The sequence below is a fragment of the Coregonus clupeaformis genome, chromosome 35, assembly GCF_020615455.1.
Source record: "Coregonus clupeaformis isolate EN_2021a chromosome 35, ASM2061545v1, whole genome shotgun sequence".
Classification (NCBI taxonomy): domain Eukaryota; kingdom Metazoa; phylum Chordata; class Actinopteri; order Salmoniformes; family Salmonidae; genus Coregonus; species Coregonus clupeaformis.
The window spans coordinates 32711321-32730280 of NC_059226.1; the positions used below are offsets into that span (position 1 = coordinate 32711321).

Here is an 18960-nt window from a genome sequence, read left to right on the forward strand (position 1 = left end):
GTTGATTTCAATATTTGGTAATCAACTTAATAACCCTGGCATTTATAATTAAGCCGACCTATAAAAGAACTCCCACTTCCGTGCTGATACTATGGCTATGCGTAATTCTGTAAATTCTATGGTTAATTGAGCACGATTCATTGACGTCATTAAGAGCCTTTCATTGCAATAGAAAGCTCTGGATTGTGTGGGTGGGCGGCGCGCATTGCATTCACTCGGAAATGCTCCACACTCAAAGCATTGCCTTGAGCTTCTAACAGAAAGTAGAGAACTGACGTGTCCACCGGAGAGATGTTATAGAACATAGCACCCGGCAGGCTTTTACCACCCACATACTTTCCCTCTGAATCTGGCCAGAAATGGTAATCCTACGTATTTGATATGAAGCTTTGTAGCTCAGTTGATAGAGCATGGCGCTTGCAACGCCAGGGTAGTGGGTTCGATAAGTTAAATGTATGCACGCATGACTATAAGTCGCTTTGGATAAAAGCGTCTGCTAAATGGAATATATTTAACCAATTCCTTTACAGAGTAAATTGTTTGATATCAATTACTTGTGTAAAATTGTCTTTGATAGTTGTTTTTTCCTGCTAACTCAGTTGAATGTCGCTCTGGGCGTCTGCAAATAGACTAAAGTGTAAAATGATAGGCTAACTAAAATATCACAACACAACTCATATCAATATGATCATATATATATGTTTTATTTCACAGTACACAAAGAAAATCAACATTTACATAGTTGGCTCAACTGGTCCAGCCAGTTGCCTAAAGCAGAGTATAACTCTTGACATAATGATTATATATTGTAATACTACAATATGTTTCTTGTACTGAGAAGTCCCTCAATTCATTGAATTTGACACTTCTCTATGGGTTTGCTCCGTTTAGTGGGGCTGGGGCCCATTACCCGCTGTAGGTCGCTGTTAAAGCTGGGGCGGCGGGCCAGTGGGTACACCGCACCGCATGGCGCGTTTGGAACCAACGCACGGCCACGTCTGCCGCAACGGCTTCTGCTGGTGCTCAGCGCCTGGTAGGTACGGATGGAGATCTCGCAGTGCTGCGACGGACGCGTCTCGGTAGGGAGACCGCCTAGCTTGACGAGGGCTTCGAACATCTCTTCTAGACTGGTACTGTCTTTGGCTGATGTCTCGAAGAGCGCCGTGTCCTCTCCTAGAGCTTGGAACATCTCCGGACGGCCGATGACCCTCTCCGCCTCTAAATCCACTTTGTTGCCGCATATCACTATGGGAACCCGGGCATTCTCTTTGAGCTTCATCAGCTTGGTCTTGGCTGCTATTATCTCTTTGCGCAGTGTGTACACCTCTTTGAAGGAGTCTCTGTCACCCACACTGAACACCAGGAGAAATATGTCACCTGTTGGAGGGAAGAGTACAGATTTAGTGATTAGATTAAATGCAAAAAAACACCCACATCAATTTTCCAACTCAATGTATTAGATCAAGGCTATGCAAAGGAAAATGCAATGTACACAAAACACTTTTCATTGTCCAACTCAATGCATTAGATCTATACAAAGTCAATAGCCTATACACTCATCACCTACACACCTGTCAGTATGGACAGCCTCCGTCTAGCGGGGAAGTCTCTCTCCTTCGCTGCGTCCAGGATATCAATCTGATAGGTTTCTCCTCGGATCTGGTACAACTTCCTGTGGAAGTCTTCTGCCGTCGGCTCGTACTGTTCCTCGAACCCGTCGCGCAGGAACCGCCTGAGAATGTTCGTCTTGCCCACTCTGGGCGCGCCGAGTACTACAACACGCCGGCAGTTACGGGGCTTGGTGAGGCGCATCTCCTCCAGTGGCGCGGTGCATGGAGTCTGGTCCGGGAGCTTCAACGTCGCTAGCGGGTCGAAGGATCTTCTTTTGGGGAACCTTTCCGAGGATGTAGCGCGAGTGGTCCCCGTGCTGGAAGACCGGACCACCCTCGTCTTCTTGTCCGTGTGTCTCCAGTGCTCAGTGACCGTTTTAAATATCCCTTTACTCGCCTTGGTCATGTTTGAGACCTTTTTGTATTGCATGATTGTAGGTGATGGACAGTTGACACCTGTGACTTTAACATTGGGAAGCTGGTTGGAAATCGTTTGTTGTTCAACATTATCGTCCATGTTGAGCTGGGTCTGTGGATGCCCGGCAGTGGCACAAGAGCTGAACGTGTCGGCGGTGCCATCAACGGAAAGGTAGACTACTTTCTCTGTTGTGTTCACCTCCATGTTCCTTCCAGGCACGGGGATCATCCGGAATGTCTGTTGTTACAGTTCTGTTACACTTGTTGCTTCACCATGTGTTGTGTTGCAGTGGAGCGTTGGAGTGTGCAGAGAGGAGCGTCGGCGCGGGTATTTATAGTGTCTGGACGGACAGATTGGTTGCTACGTCATTAGATAGAATCCTCACACCGCATCAACACTCCGCTCCTTGTATAGTGGTACCATAGAAATAACTGACATAGTGTTTCTCCTGTATGGTGACCTGCAGTAACAGGCATAGTGTTTATCCTGTATGGTGACGTGCAGTAACAGACATAGTGTTTATCCTGTATGGTGACGTGCAGTAACAGGCATAGTGTTTCTCCTGTATGGTGACCTGCAGTAACAGACATAGTGTTTCTCCTGTATGGTGACCTGCAGTAACAGACATAGTGTTTCTCCTGTATGGTGACGTGCAGTAACAGACATAGTGTTTCTCCTGTATGGTGACCTGCAGTAACATACATAGTGTTTATCCTGTATGGTGACCTGCAGTAACAGACATAGTGTTTCTCCTGTATGGTGACCTGCAGTAACAGACATAGTGTTTCTCCTGTATGGTGACGTGCAGTAACAGGCATAGTGTTTCTCCTGTATGGTGACCTGCAGTAACAGACATAGTGTTTCTCCTGTATGGTGACCTGCAGTAACAGACATAGTGTTTCTCCTGTATGGTGACCTGCAGTAACAGACATAGTGTTTCTCCCTGTATGGTGACCTGCAGTAACAGACATAGTGTTTCTCCTGTATGGTGACCTGCAGTAACAGACATAGTGTTTATCCTGTATGGTGACCTGCAGTAACAGACATAGTGTTTCTCCTGTATGGTGACCTGCAGTAACAGACATAGTGTTTCTCCTGTATGGTGACCTGCAGTAACAGACATAGTGTTTCTCCTGTATGGTGACCTGCAGTAACAGACATAGTGTTTCTCCTGTATGGTGACGTGCAGTAACAGACATAGTGTTTCTCCTGTATGGTGACGTGCAGTAACAGACATAGTGTTTCTCCTGTATGGTGACGTGCAGTAACAGACATAGTGTTTATCCTGTATGGTGACGTGCAGTAACAGACATAGTGTTTATCCTGTATGGTGACCTGCAGTAACAGACATAGTGTTTCTCCTGTATGGTTACGTGCAGTAACAGACATAGTGTTTATCCTGTATGGTGACGTGCAGTAACAGGCATAGTGTTTCTCCTGTATGGTGACCTGCAGTAACAGACATAGTGTTTCTCCTGTATGGTGACCTGCAGTAACAGACATAGTGTTTCTCCTGTATGGTGACCTGCAGTAACAGACATAGTGTTTATCCTGTATGGTGACGTGCAGTAACAGACATAGTGTTTCTCCTGTATGGTGACGTGCAGTAACAGACATAGTGTTTCTCCTGTATGGTGACCTGCAGTAACAGACATAGTGTTTCTCCTGTATGGTTACGTGCAGTAACAGACATAGTGTTTATCCTGTATGGTGACGTGCAGTAACAGACATAGTGTTTCTCCTGTATGGTGACGTGCAGTAACAGACATAGTGTTTCTCCTGTATGGTGACCTGCAGTAACAGACATAGTGTTTATCCTGTATGGTGACCTGCATTAACAGACATAGTGTTTCTCCTGTATGGTGACCTGCAGTAACAGACATAGTGTTTATCCTGTATGGTGACGTGCAGTAACAGACATAGTGTTTCTCCTGTATGGTGACCTGCAGTAACAGACATAGTGTTTATCCTGTATGGTGACCTGCAGTAACAGACATAGTGTTTCTCCTGTATGGTGACCTGCAGTAACAGACATAGTGTTTCTCCTGTATGGTGACCTGCAGTAACAGACATAGTGTTTATCCTGTATGGTGACCTGCATTAACAGACATAGTGTTTCTCCTGTATGGTGACCTGCAGTAACAGACATAGTGTTTATCCTGTATGGTGACGTGCAGTAACAGACATAGTGTTTCTCCTGTATGGTGACGTGCAGTAACAGACATAGTGTTTATCCTGTATGGTGACCTGCAGTAACATACATAGTGTTTCTCCTGTATGGTGACCTGCAGTAACAGACATAGTGTTTATCCTGTATGGTGACCTGCATTAACAGACATATTGTTTATCCTGTATGGTTACGTGCAGTAACAGACATAGTGTTTATCCTGTATGGTGACGTGCAGTAACAGACATAGTGTTTCTCCTGTATGGTGACCTGCAGTAACAGACATAGTGTTTCTCCTGTATGGTGACGTGCAGTAACAGACATAGTGTTTCTCCTGTATGGTGACCTGCAGTAACAGACATAGTGTTTCTCCTGTATGGTGACGTGCAGTAACAGGCATAGTGTTTCTCCTTTATGGTGACGTGCAGTAACAGACATAGTGTTTCTCCTGTATGGTGACGTGCAGTAACAGACATAGTGTTTCTCCTTTATGGTGACGTGCAGTAACAGACATAGTGTTTCTCCTTTATGGTGACGTGCAGTAACAGACATAGTGTTTCTCCTGTATGGTGACGTGCAGTAACAGACATAGTGTTTATCCTGTATGGTGACGTGCAGTAACAGACATAGTGTTTATCCTGTATGGTGACGTGCAGTAACAGACATAATGTTTATCCTGTATGGTGCACTGCAGTAATTGAGATAATTGTTATCTGTTTGTGGTCACTAATTGGTTTCCTAATGGTTCCTCTTTGTGACCAGGTTGGCTAATTTGTGTGCTATAAAAAGAGATTACGTTTTTTTTCCCCGATGATGTGTTATAAAAAATTTAATCAAACTAGACTTTTCAAAAGCATCACAGCATTTCCATGATGCAACGGGTTAGGGTTAGTGTGGATAATAATGGGAGCGAAATTGAAGCGTGAAATTCAAAAGCATCACACTGTTTGCAACGTGAAATAATGATCTAAAAATGATTTCCTGTGTAGTGCCAGGATCAGTGTCCCACGCAGCAGGAAAACAACAGGTTGGTCTATTTCCTGTGGCTGATGTTATTTACCTTTCGGCTCAACAGTTTTACTGCTTTCTGCAGCATGACACGTTCCGTTTTTTTTTGTTGCCTCTAAGGCTACTTACCTCATCCCTCCTGTGGATAGACTTCCGTTGCGTCCCAAATGCCACCCTATTTCCTATATAGTGCTCTACTTTTGACCAGGGCCTATAGGGCTGGGAATAGGGTTCTATTTGGAACACAACTTTAAATATTCATTAGCACCCTCAAGTGCTGCTTTGAATCACAAAAAAATACTGATGCAGTCCCTCTCTTTAGAACTGAGGTAATAAACTGGATCATATTTGATTGTGTCATACTGGCTTGCATCCCAAATGGAACCCTGTGTCCTACTCCGTGCACTACTCTTGACCAGTGGTAGTGCACTACATAGGGAATAGGGTGCCATTTGGGACGCTGATACCATCTCACTTTCAGAGAGAAGAAGAACGGGCACATCCTGTTCTTACTTCATATTTAATGATGATGGTTCAGAACCAGCCAGTGGGTTGAATTTGAAAGATATGCCTACACTTGCAAGGTAGTTTAAGGCAATACCACCAGCGATGAATCATCAAACTAGTAATCGTAAATGAAAAACAGTAATGTGATTTCGCAGTGACCTACAATGCCCTGAGAAAAACAGAACGCACAACAACAGATCTATCATTTAATTTGCTGTCCCTGTCCTATCCATCAATCTGTTTTTATTTGTCAGAAATGCTTTCTCTCTCTCTCTCTCTCTCTCTCTGTCTACATCATTGTGACAGTGGGTCTAGTGGGAACACTTTGATCGTGACACCTGTTGCGCCTGTATGTCCAGGGGGAAACACTTTGACCGTGGCACCTGCTGTGCCTGTATGTCCAGGGGGAAACACTTTGACCGTGGCACCTGCTGTGCCTGTCATCTGTGGGAAAATCAACATATGACAGAGAAGGATGCATCATCACCATCATCATCACCATCATCATCACGTCATCATCACCGTCATCATCATCATCACCATCATCATCATCATCATCACCATCACCATCACCATCATCATCACCATCATCATCACCGTCATCACTACCGTCATCATCATCATCACCATCATCATCACCATCATCATCACCATCATCACCATCATCATCACCATCATCAACACCGTCATCATCACCGTCATCATCATCATCACCATCATCACCATCATCATCACCATCATCATCACCGTCATCATCACCATCATCATCACCATCATCATCATCATCACCATCATCACCATCATCATCATCACATGTAAAGCAGAGAGGACACACGACATCACATGATATTACTCCTCCACACGACATCACATGATATTACTCCTCCACACGACATCACATGATATTACTCCTCCACACGACATCACATGATATTACTCCTCCACACGACATCACATGATATTACTCCTCCACACGACATCACATGATATTACTCCTCCACATGACATCACATGATATTACTCCTCCACATGACATCACATGATATTACTCCTCCACACGACATCACATGATATTACTCCTCCACACGACATCACATGATATTACTCCTCCACACGACATCACATGATATTACTCCTCCACACGACATCACATGATATTACTCCTCCACACGACATTACTCCTCCACACGACATCACATGATATTACTCCTCCACACGACATCACATGATATTACTCCTCCACACGACATCACATGATATTACTCCTCCACACGACATCACATGATATTACTCCTCCACACGACATCACATGATATTACTCCTCCACACGACATCTCATGATATTACTCCTCCACATGACATCACATGATATTACTCCTCCACACGACATCACATGATATTACTCCTCCACACGACATCACATGATATTACTCCTCCACACGACATCACATGATATTACTCCTCCACACGACATCACATGATATTACTCCTCCACACGACATCACATGATATTACTCCTCCAAATGGACAAACAGGCCTACAGGAACAGAATATCAGTATTGTTACTTGTTGGGTACTGAGTCTGTTCAGAATATGTTCCAGATACTATACTGTCTGATACCAGAAGATGTGAAATACTGGACCTAGGTTAAAGCAGAGAACATTCTGGGCCAGATCCCATACTGTCTGATACCAGAAGATGTGAAATACTGGACCTAGGTTAAAACAGAGAGCATTCTGGGCCAGATACCATACTGTCTGATACCAGAAGATGTGAAATACTGGACCTAGGTTAAAACAGAGAGCATTCTGGGCCAGTGTGCTGGACCTTACTCTTACACTATCAAACACTTTGACATATCAATGAAAAACCAACTGAGACTCTCTATTGAAAAGTTTATTTTAGTTCAGGAATAGGCTTTATATCAATGGAGAGTCTGGGTATGGTGAAACCAGCCCTATGGAGTAGGATTGACTGTTGAAGTTTTCTGGATTACAGATCGTGAGGTACAGAGAGTGCCTTGCAGTTTCACATGAAGTGAAAACCAGATATTGGAGTGGAGACAGAGTGACACTCATTAACAGAACAGACGCAACAACACATAAAAAAATAACTACCCACTCCTAACACCATCTCCCCATCGCCCCATCTCTCCATTTCTCCATCTTTCCACCTCATCTCTTTTATTCTAATCAAGGCCACGGTCTTGAACAAGTACACAGCACATAAGATTTATTTTCTCCACACAGCTACACTGGATACGTCCGAAATGGCACCCTTTTTCCCTATGTAGTGCACTTATTTTGGCCAAGGCCCTATAGGGCTCTGCTCAAAAGTAGTGGACTGTATAGGGAATGGAGTACCATTTGGGACGTGCACACACAACAGAGTGATGGGACTGAGTGTGCTCCTGATGGAGGAAAGCGAAGGTAGATCCGCGTTGCCATGGAAACAGCTCTCTGGTTGCTACATCTCGGAACTCAAGGCTGCATTCTATCACCACTTCAACGTTCTGTCGCCTACTGAAGAGTCTAAAGGGCTTGACAAAAGCCCAGAACCCTTCTCCTAAAAGTGAAATCTGTAATAAACTGTTTTTAAAACGTTAAGTAGATAACGGCTATTATTTTTTTATTTTTTTTTTTTTTACAGATATACAGGGTATACTTGTGCATAAAATCCATTACCTTGAGGTATTTGCCACACACACAGGCCTATGGAAACATACATTTTACATTTACATTTTAGTCATTTAGCAGACGCTCTTATCCAGAGCGACTTACAGGAGCAATTAGGGTTAAGTGCCTTGCTCAAGGGCACATTTACGTCATTTAGCAGACGCTCTTATCCAGAGCGACTCACCAATTGGTGCGTTCACCCTATAGCCAGTGGGAAAACCACTTTACAATTTTGGGGGGGAAACAGTTTAAAATACATTCAGTAGATATTCTGTGACATTTCAAACTCACTGAGGCACATGGTCTGTGGTGTAAAGAGAGGAATCAGACAGTAGGATAGTCTGGTCAAGAGATTTGATATGTGTCCCAAATGGCACAATATTTCCTATATAGTGCACTACTTTTGACCAGAGCACTATGGGCCCAGATCAAAAGTAGTGCACTACGTAGGGAATAGGGTGTCATTTGTGCATGTTGACGTTTATTGTCATGAATATTTCCCTGGAGGCAGAACTGAGCAAATTTCCACAAGAAAGGCCAGCTGCAAAGTCAAAATTGTCTATATCGTAAAAATTCATGAAAACTCATGAGGTTTTTGGTCTTAATTTAAGGTTAGGGTCAGACATTAGGGTTAGCAGTGTGGTTAAGGTTAGGTACAAAATCAGATTTTATGAGTTTGTGGCTGTGCCAGCTAGGGACCACTCTGCAGAGCTGCCTCCAGGGCAAGATTCATGACAATATAGAATATAGGCCAACCTGCGTCATTTGTGATGTATACTTTTTCCTGTTTGCAGTCCCTACTTGATAAGACATTCTGATGAAACTACCTTAGAAAAGAGCAGAGACACTGTTGAAGCACAACCACATGAGGGCAGCAGAGATGACGACATCGTCGATTTCACCCTTACACTGAGTATACAAAATATTAAGAAACCCGCTCTTTCCATGACATAGACTGACCAGATAAATCCAGGTGAAAGCTATGATCCCTTATTGATGTCACTTGTTAAATCCACTTCAATAAGTGTAGATGAAGGGGACGGGACAGGTTAAAGAATGATGTTTAAGCCTGGAGACAATTGAGACATGGATTGTGTGTGTGTGCCATTCAGAGGGTGAATGGGCAATACAATAAATGTAAGTGCCTTTGAACGGGGTATGGTAGTAGGTGCCAGGCGCACCGGTTTGTGTCAAGAACTTCAACGCTGCTGGATTTTTCACGCTCAACAGTTTCCAGTGTGTTTCAAGAATGGTCCACCACCCAAAGGACATCCAGCCAACTTGACACAACTGTGGGAAGCATTGGAGTCAACATGTATAGTTGTTAGTAGACTAAGGGCTTTGTATAGAGACCATGGTAGTTGTTAGTAGACTAAGGGCTTTGTAGATAGACCATGGTAGTTGTTGACAGACTAAGGGCTTTGTATAGAGACCATGGTAGTTGTTGACAGACTAAGGGCTTTGTATAGAGACCATGGTAGTTGTTGACAGACTAAGGGCTTTGTATAGAGACCATGGTAGTTGTTGACAGACTAAGGGCTTTGTAGATAGACCATGGTAGTTGTTGACAGACTAAGGGCTTTGTATAGAGACCATGGTAGTTGTTAGTAGACTACGGGCTTTGTAGATAGACCATGGTAGTTGTTGACAGACTAAGGGCTTTGTATAGAGACCATGGTAGTTGTTAGTAGACTAAGGGCTTTGTATAGAGACCATGGTAGTTGTTAGTAGACTAAGGGCTTTGTAGAGAGACCATGGTAGTTGTTAGTAGACTAAGGGTTTTGTATAGAGACCATGGTAGTTGTTAGTAGACTAAGGGCTTTGTATAGAAACCACGGTAGTTGTTAGTAGACTAAGGGCTTTGTAGATAGACCATGGTAGTTGTTGACAGACTAAGGGCTTTGTATAGAGACCATGGTAGTTGTTGACAGACTAAGGGCTTTGTATAGAGACCATGGTAGTTGTTGACAGACTAAGGGTTTTGTATAGAGACCACGGTAGTTGTTAGTAGACTAAGGGCTTTGTATAGAGACCATGGTAGTTGTTGACAGACTAAGGGCTTTGTATAGAGACCATGGTAGTTGTTAGTAGACTAAGGGCTTTGTATAGAGACCATGGTAGTTGTTGACAGACTAAGGGCTTTGTATAGAGACCATGGTAGTTGTTGACAGACTAAGGGCTTTGTATAGAGACCATGGTAGTTGTTGACAGACTAAGGGCTTTGTAGAGAGACCATGGTAGTTGTTAGTAGACTAAGGGCTTTGTATAGAGATCATGGTAGTTGTTAGTAGACTAAAGGTTTTTTATAGAGAACATGGTAGTTGTTGACAGACTAAGGGCTTTGTATAGAGACCATGGTAGTTGTTAGTAGACTTAGGGCTTTGTATAGAGACCATGGTAGTTGTTAGTAGACTAAGGGCTTTGTATAGAGACCATGGTAGTTGTTGACAGACTAAGGGCTTTGTATAGAGACCATGGTAGTTGTTAGTAGACTAAGGGCTTTGTATAGAGATCATGGTAGTTGTTAGTAGACTAAAGGTTTTGTATAGAGAACATGGTAGTTGTTGACAGACTAAGGGCTTTGTAGATAGACCACGGTAGTTGTTAGTAGACTAAGGACTTTGTATAGAGACCATGGTAGTTGTTAATAGACTAAAGGCTTTGTAGAGAGACCATGGTAGTTGTTAGTAGACTAAGGGCTTTGTATAGAGATCATGGTAGTTGTTAGTAGACTAAAGGTTTTGTATAGAGAACATGGTAGTTGTTGACAGACTAAGGGCTTTGTATAGAGACCATGGTAGTTGTTAGTAGACTAAGGGCTTTGTATAGAGACCACGGTAGTTGTAGACAGACTAGGGGCTTTGTATAGAGACCATGGTAGTTGTTAGTAGACTAAGGGCTTTGTATAGAGACCATGGTAGTTGTTGACAGACTAAGGGCTTTGTATAGAGACCATGGTAGTTGTTAGTAGACTACGGGCTTTGTAGATAGACCATGGTAGTTGTTGACAGACTAAGGGCTTTGTATAGAGACCATGGTAGTTGTTAGTAGACTAAGGGCTTTGTAGATAGACCATGGTAGTTGTTAGTAGACTAAGGGCTTTATATAGAGACCATGGTAGTTGTTAGTAGACTAAGGGCTTTGTATAGAGACCATGGTAGTTGTTAGTAGACTAAGGGCTTTGTAGATAGACCATGGTAGTTGTTGACAGACTAAGGGCTTTGTATAGAGACCATGGTAGTTGTTGACAGACTAAGGGCTTTGTATAGAGACCATGGTAGTTGTTGACAGACTAAGGGCTTTGTATAGAGACCACGGTAGTTGTTAGTAGACTAAGGGCTTTGTATAGAGACCATGGTAGTTGTTGACAGACTAAGGGCTTTGTATAGAGACCATGGTAGTTGTTAGTAGACTAAGGGCTTTGTATAGAGACCATGGTAGTTGTTAGTAGACTAAGGGCTTTGTAGATAGACCATGGTAGTTGTTGACAGACTAAGGGCTTTGTATAGAGACCATGGTAGTTGTTGACAGACTAAGGGCTTTGTATAGAGACCATGGTAGTTGTTGACAGACTAAGGGTTTTGTATAGAGACCACGGTAGTTGTTAGTAGACTAAGGGCTTTGTATAGAGACCATGGTAGTTGTTGACAGACTAAGGGCTTTGTATAGAGACCATGGTAGTTGTTAGTAGACTAAGGGTTTTGTATAGAGACCATGGTAGTTGTTAGTAGACTAAAGGTTTTGTATAGAGACCATGGTAGTTGTTGACAGACTAAGGGCTTTGTATAGAGACCATGGTAGTTGTTAGTAGACTAAGGGCTTTGTATAGAGACCATGGTAGTTGTTGACAGACTAAGGGCTTTGTATAGAGACCATGGTAGTTGTTGACAGACTAAGGGCTTTGTATAGAGACCATGGTAGTTGTTGACAGACTAAGGGCTTTGTAGAGAGACCATGGTAGTTGTTAGTAGACTAAGGGCTTTGTATAGAGATCATGGTAGTTGTTAGTAGACTAAAGGTTTTGTATAAAGAACATGGTAGTTGTTGACAGACTAAGGGCTTTGTATAGAGACCATGGTAGTTGTTAGTAGACTAAGGGCTTTGTATAGAGACCATGGTAGTTGTCAGTAGACTAAGGGCTTTGTATAGAGACCATGGTAGTTGTTAATAGACTAAAGGCTTTGTAGAGAGACCATGGTAGTTGTAGACAGACTAGGGGCTTTGTATAGAGACCATGGTAGTTGTTGACAGACTAAGGGCTTTGTAGAGAGACCATGGTAGTTGTTAGTAGACTAAGGGCTTTGTATAGAGATCATGGTAGTTGTTAGTAGACTAAAGGTTTTGTATAAAGAACATGGTAGTTGTTGACAGACTAAGGGCTTTGTATAGAGACCATGGTAGTTGTTAGTAGACTAAGGGCTTTGTATAGAGACCATGGTAGTTGTCAGTAGACTAAGGGCTTTGTATAGAGACCATGGTAGTTGTTAATAGACTAAAGGCTTTGTAGAGAGACCATGGTAGTTGTAGACAGACTAGGGGCTTTGTATAGAGACCATGGTAGTTGTTAGTAGACTAAGGGCTTTGTATAGAGACCATGGTAGTTGTTGACAGACTAAGGGCTTTGTATAGAGACCATGGTAGTTGTTAGTAGACTACGGGCTTTGTAGATAGACCATGGTAGTTGTTGACAGACTAAGGGCTTTGTATAGAGACCATGGTAGTTGTTAGTAGACTAAGGGCTTTGTAGATAGACCATGGTAGTTGTTAGTAGACTAAGGGCTTTGTATAGAGACCATGGTAGTTGTTAGTAGACTAAGGGCTTTGTATAGAGACCATGGTAGTTGTTAGTAGACTAAGGGCTTTGTAGATAGACCATGGTAGTTGTTGACAGACTAAGGGCTTTGTATAGAGACCATGGTAGTTGTTGACAGACTAAGGGCTTTGTATAGAGACCATGGTAGTTGTTGACAGACTAAGGGCTTTGTATAGAGACCACGGTAGTTGTTAGTAGACTAAGGGCTTTGTATAGAGACCATGGTAGTTGTTGACAGACTAAGGGCTTTGTAGATAGACCATGGTAGTTGTTGACAGACTAAGGGCTTTGTATAGAGACCATGGTAGTTGTTGACAGACTAAGGGCTTTGTATAGAGACCATGGTAGTTGTTGACAGACTAAGGGCTTTGTATAGAGACCATGGTAGTTGTTGACAGACTAAGGGCTTTGTAGATAGACCATGGTAGTTGTTAGTAGACTAAGGGCTTTGTAGATAGACCATGGTAGTTGTTGACAGACTAAGGGCTTTGTATAGAGACCATGGTAGTTGTTGACAGACTAAGGGCTTTGTATAGAGACCATGGTAGTTGTTGACAGACTAAGGGCTTTGTATAGAGACCACGGTAGTTGTTAGTAGACTAAGGGCTTTGTATAGAGATCATGGTAGTTGTTGACAGACTAAGGGCTTTGTATAGAGACCATGGTAGTTGTTAGTAGACTAAGGGTTTTGTATAGAGACCATGGTAGTTGTTAGTAGACTAAGGGCTTTGTATAGAGACCATGGTAGTTGTTGAATCAGACTAAGGGCTTTGTATAGAGACCCCGGTAGTTGTTAGTAGACTAAGGGCTTTGTATAGAGACCATGGTAGTTGTTGACAGACTAAGGGCTTTGTAGAGAGACCATGGTAGTTGTTGACAGACTAAGGGCTTTGTATAGAGACCATGGTAGTTGTTGACAGACTAAGGGCTTTGTATAGAGACCATGGTAGTTGTTGACAGACTAAGGGCTTTGTATAGAGACCATGGTAGTTGTTGACAGACTAAGGGCTTTGTATAGAGACCATGGTAGTTGTTGACAGACTAAGGGCTTTGTATAGAGACCATGGTAGTTGTTGACAGACTAAGGGCTTTGTATAGAGACCATGGTAGTTGTTAGTAGACTAAGGGCTTTGTATAGAGACCATGGTAGTTGTTAGTCGACTAAGGGCTTTGTATAGAGACCATGGTAGTTGTTGAATCTGACTTCACAAGTTCCCGTCATTCCCTTGTGGCGTCACTAGCCTGCTGTCCTCCTCTTGTCCTCCCCCCGCCCCACCCCACCCCTTCTGTCTCCTCTTGTCCTCCCCGCCCCACCCCACCCCCTCTGCTGTCCTCCTCTTGTCCTCCCCGCCCCCGCCCCACCCCCTCTGCTGTCCTCCTCTTGTCCTCCCCCGCCCCACCCCACCCCCTCTGCTGTCCTCCTCTTGTCCTCCCCCGCCCCACCCCACCCCCTCTGCTGTCCTCCTCTTGTCCTCCCCCGCCCCCCCCTCTGCTGCTGTCCCACCCCCACTTTTCTCTCAAACTCTGCTGTCCCCCCCTCCACTCCATCTCCGCCCCCCTCTGCAGTGACATCAGCAGGCCTTTCTTTGTTTGGGCACAAAGACTGCTAGGGAGTCTGTCTTCAAGGGGGAATAAAGACAGGAGTCTGTCTTCAAGGGGGAATAAAGACAGGAGTCTGTCTTCAAGGGGGAATAAAGACAGGAGTCTGTCTTCAAGGGGGAATAAAGACAGGAGTCTGTCTTTAAGGGGGAATAAAGACAGGAGTCTGTCTTCAAGGGGGAATAAAGACAGGAGTCTGTCTTCAAGGGGGAATAAAGACAGGAGTCTGTCTTCAAGGGGGAATAAAGACAGGAGTCTGTCTTCAAGGGGGAATAAAGACAGGAGTCTGTCTTTAAGGGGGAATAAAGACAGGAGTCTGTTTTCAGGAGGTATAAAGACAGGAGTCTGTTTTCAGGAGGAATAAAGACAGGAGTCTGTTTTCAGGAGGAATAAAGACAGGAGTCTGTTTTCAGGAGGTATAAAGACAGGAGTCTGTTTTCAGGAGGTATAAAGACAGGAGTCTGTTTTCAGGAGGTATAAAGACAGGAGTCTGTTTTCAGGAGGAATAAAGACAGGAGTCTGTTTTCAGGAGGTATAAAGACAGGAGTCTGTTTTCAGGAGGTATAAAGACAGGAGTCTGTTTTCAGGAGGTATAAAGACAGGCCTTGTTGGCGGCCAGACAGAGAGGGATGGAGGCCAGACAGAGAGGGATGGAGGCCAGACAGAGAGGGATGGAGGCCAGACAGAGAGGGATGGAGGCCAGACAGAGAGGGATGGAGGCCAGACAGAGAGGGATGGAGGCCAGACAGAGAGGGATGGAGGCCAGACAGAGAGGGATGGAGGCCAGACAGAGAGGGATGGAGGCCAGACAGAGAGGGATGGAGGCCAGACAGAGAGGGATGGAGGCCAGACAGAGAGGGATGGAGGCCAGACAGAGAGGGATGGAGGCCAGACAGAGAGGGATGGAGGCCAGACAGAGAGGGATGGAGGCCAGACAGAGAGGGATGGAGGCCAGACAGAGAGGGATGGAGGCCAGACAGAGAGGGATGGAGGCCAGACAGAGAGGGATGGAGGCCAGACAGAGAGGGATGGAGGCCAGACAGAGAGGGATGGAGGCCAGACAGAGAGGGATGGAGGCCAGACAGAGAGGGATGGAGGCCAGACAGAGAGGGATGGAGGCCAGACAGAGAGGGATGGAGGCCAGACAGAGAGGGATGGAGGCCAGACAGAGAGGGATGGAGGCCTAGAGAGAACACATGAGACAGGGGATACTGTGTCCCCAAATGGCACTCTATTCTTATAAGGCTCGGCAAAAGGAGGCCACACATAGAGGGAATAGGGGGCCATGGCTGATAGGGATCGAGTCAAAGAGTAGTGCAGCCATATAGGGGAATAGAGGCCATTGGCCCATAGGGATCGGGTCAAAAGAGTAGTGCAGGCCATATAGGAGTAGGGCCATTGGCCCATAGGGCTCGGTCAAAAGTAGGCAGCCATATAGGGAATAGGGTGCCATTGGCCCATAGGGCTCTGGTCAAAAGTAGTGCACTATATAGGGAATAGGGTGCCATTGGCCCATAGGGCTCTGGTCAAAAGTAGTGCACTATATAGGGAATAGGTGCCATTGGCCCATAGGGCTCTGGTCAAAAGTAGTGCACTATATAGGGAATAGGGTGCCATTGGCCCATAGGGCTCTGGTCAAAAGTAGTGCACTATATAGGGAATAGGGTGCCATTGGCCCATAGGGCTCTGGTCAAAAGTAGTGTACTATATAGGGAATAGGGTGCCATTTGAGACACAGTGAAGGGTACTGCTCATCAACCTTTTAGTAGATGACTGACTGTGATGTGAATTAAGGGTACTCCTGAGTGGCGCAGTGGTCTAAGGCACTGCATCGCAGTGCTAACTGTGCCACTAGAGAACCTGGTTCGAATCCAGGCTCTGTCGCAGCCGGCCGCGACCGGGAGACTCATGGGCGGCGCACAATTGGCCCAGCGTCGTCCAGGGTAGGGGAGGGAATGGCCGGCAGGGATGTAGCTCAGTTGATGGAGCATGGTGTTTGCAACGCCAGGGTTGTGGGTTCGATTCCCACGGGGGGCCAGTATAAAAGAAATATATATGTGTATTCACTAACTGTAAGTCGCTCTGGATAATAGCGTCTGCTAAATGACTAAAATGTAAATGTAAATTAAAAAACAGTGTGAAATTGCAGAACCAACAAGTGCTCTACGCCCCCTGAAAAGAAGGATCCATTACACATAGAGAGGAACTGACATTCACTGAAGTGAAGCGGACGCTGTCCAACCACCCTAGACTGCTCACAACACACACCTTCACCACCTCTCTAATACTATTCCTACGGGACACGGTCTCTGTGAGTGGAATGTTTGTCCTTAAAAAAGGCGGAGGGAGCAGGTATTTCCTGAATATCCTGATTCCTGTCTGTAACCATGGAGTCAGTCACATGATCAGCAGCTTTCTAAGTCGACCTGTGCAGGAATGCTCTTTCACTTTGATTGGTTACTGTTGGGTACAGGTTCATCTCTGCATTATTATTATGATGTGTGTGTGTGTGTGGGGGTAGTTGTTGTTGATGTTGTTGTTGTGTGTGTGTCTGTGTGTGTGTGTGCGTTACAAACATATGTGTAACCTACTCTCACACAAAAGTACACACACACACACACACACACACACAAACAGAAGAGAATGTTTACTTATTTCCTCTGAGAGAGAAACAGATTCAGAGGAGAGGCTTGCATTGTATTATGCATAAGGAAGTGACATCACACAACATCCCATTAGTGGAGACAAGTCAAGAGAGAGGAGTGTGTTAGTCTGTGTGTCTGTGTGTGTGTGTGTGTGTGTCTGTGTGTCTGTGTGGACGTGTTTAACTATACTCGTGGGGACCAGAAGTCCCCACAAGAATAGTAAACCAAGAAAAATCTCTCTATAATCTGTCATAGACACTGACTCTCCATCTATCTCTCTATAATCTGTCATAGACACTAAATCTCCATCTATCTCTCTATAATCTGTCATAGACACTAAATCTCCATCTATCTCTCTATAATCTGTCATAGATACTGACTCTCCATCTATCTCTCTATAATCTGTCATAGACACTAAATCTCCATCTATCTCTCTATAATCTGTCATAGATACTGACTCTCCATCTATCTGTGGTCCTCTGTAGCTCAGCTGGTAGAGCACGGCGCTTGTAACGCCAAGGTAGTGGGTTCGATCCCCGGGACCACCCATACACAAAAATGTATGCACGCATGACTGTAAGTCGCTTTGGATAAAAGCGTCTGCTAAATGGCATATTATTATTATTATCTCTCTATAATCTGTCATAGACACTGACTCTCCATCCGGGGCGGCAGGTAGCTTAGTGGGTAAGAGCGTTGTGCCAGTAACCGAAAGGTTGCTGGTTCTAATCCCCGAGCCGACTAGGTGAAAAATCTGTCGCTGTGCCCTTAAGCAAGGCACTTAACCCTAATTGCTCCTGTAAGTCGCTCTGGATAAGAGCGTCTGCTAAATGACTAAAATGTAAATGAAAAATGTATCTCTCTATAATCTGTCATAGACACTGAATCTCCATCTATCTCTCTATAATCTGTCATAGACACTGACTCTCCATCTATCTCTCTATAATCTGTCATAGATACTGACTCTCCATCTATTTCTCTATAATCTGTCATAGATATTGACTCTCCGTCTATCTCTCTATAATCTGTCATAGACACTGACTCTCCATCTATCTCTCTATAATTTGTCATAGACACTGACTCTCCATATAAATCTCATCCAACAATAAACAATGCAGTAACATACCAGTATATCTGTGTGATGAGAAAGGAGGGACCATTTGTTAAAGTACTCATCAAACAGACCAGGAGTTGTATCTGTTGTCCCCTTTATATGCCCCCCTAGACAACATAACCAACAAAAACGGTTCACAACTCCTGCAGCTCTGTCGGATGCTGGGTATGTACATAGTCAATGGTAGGCTTCCAGGGGACTCCTACCGTAGATACACCTATAGCTCATCTCTTGGCAGTAGTACTGTAGACTACTTTATCACTGACCTCAAACCAGAGTCTCTTAGAGCGTTCACAGCCAGTCCACTGACACCCCTATCAGATCACAGCAAAATCACACTCTACTTGAACAGAGCTATGCTCAATCATGAGGCATTAAAGCCAAAGGAGCTGAATAATATTAA

At 44.3% G+C, this 18960-nt stretch overlaps 1 protein-coding gene across 1 annotated transcript; it reads right to left on the reverse strand.

Moving 5' to 3' along the window:
* Positions 1–770: 770 nt before the first annotated feature.
* LOC121551398 (dexamethasone-induced Ras-related protein 1-like) lies at positions 771–2316 on the reverse strand. Its single transcript, XM_041864028.2, has 2 exons — positions 1572–2316; positions 771–1377 (listed from the first exon to the last, which is right to left on the reverse strand). Exons 1-2 carry the CDS (start codon positions 2254–2256, stop codon positions 851–853), a joined length of 1212 nt encoding a protein of 403 aa, XP_041719962.2. The 5' UTR covers positions 2257–2316; the 3' UTR covers positions 771–850.
* Positions 2317–18960: the final 16644 nt, after the last annotated feature.

Excerpts from the sequence above, each read along its gene's own strand:
- LOC121551398 (XM_041864028.2), bottom strand. The coding sequence starts at position 2,256 with ATGATCCCCGTGCCTGGAAGGAACATGGAGGTGAACACAACAGAGAAA. Across the intron at positions 1,378-1,571 it reads GAGGCTGTCCATACTGACAG|GTGACATATTTCTCCTGGTG; the intron begins GTGTGTAGGTGA and ends TCCCTCCAACAG.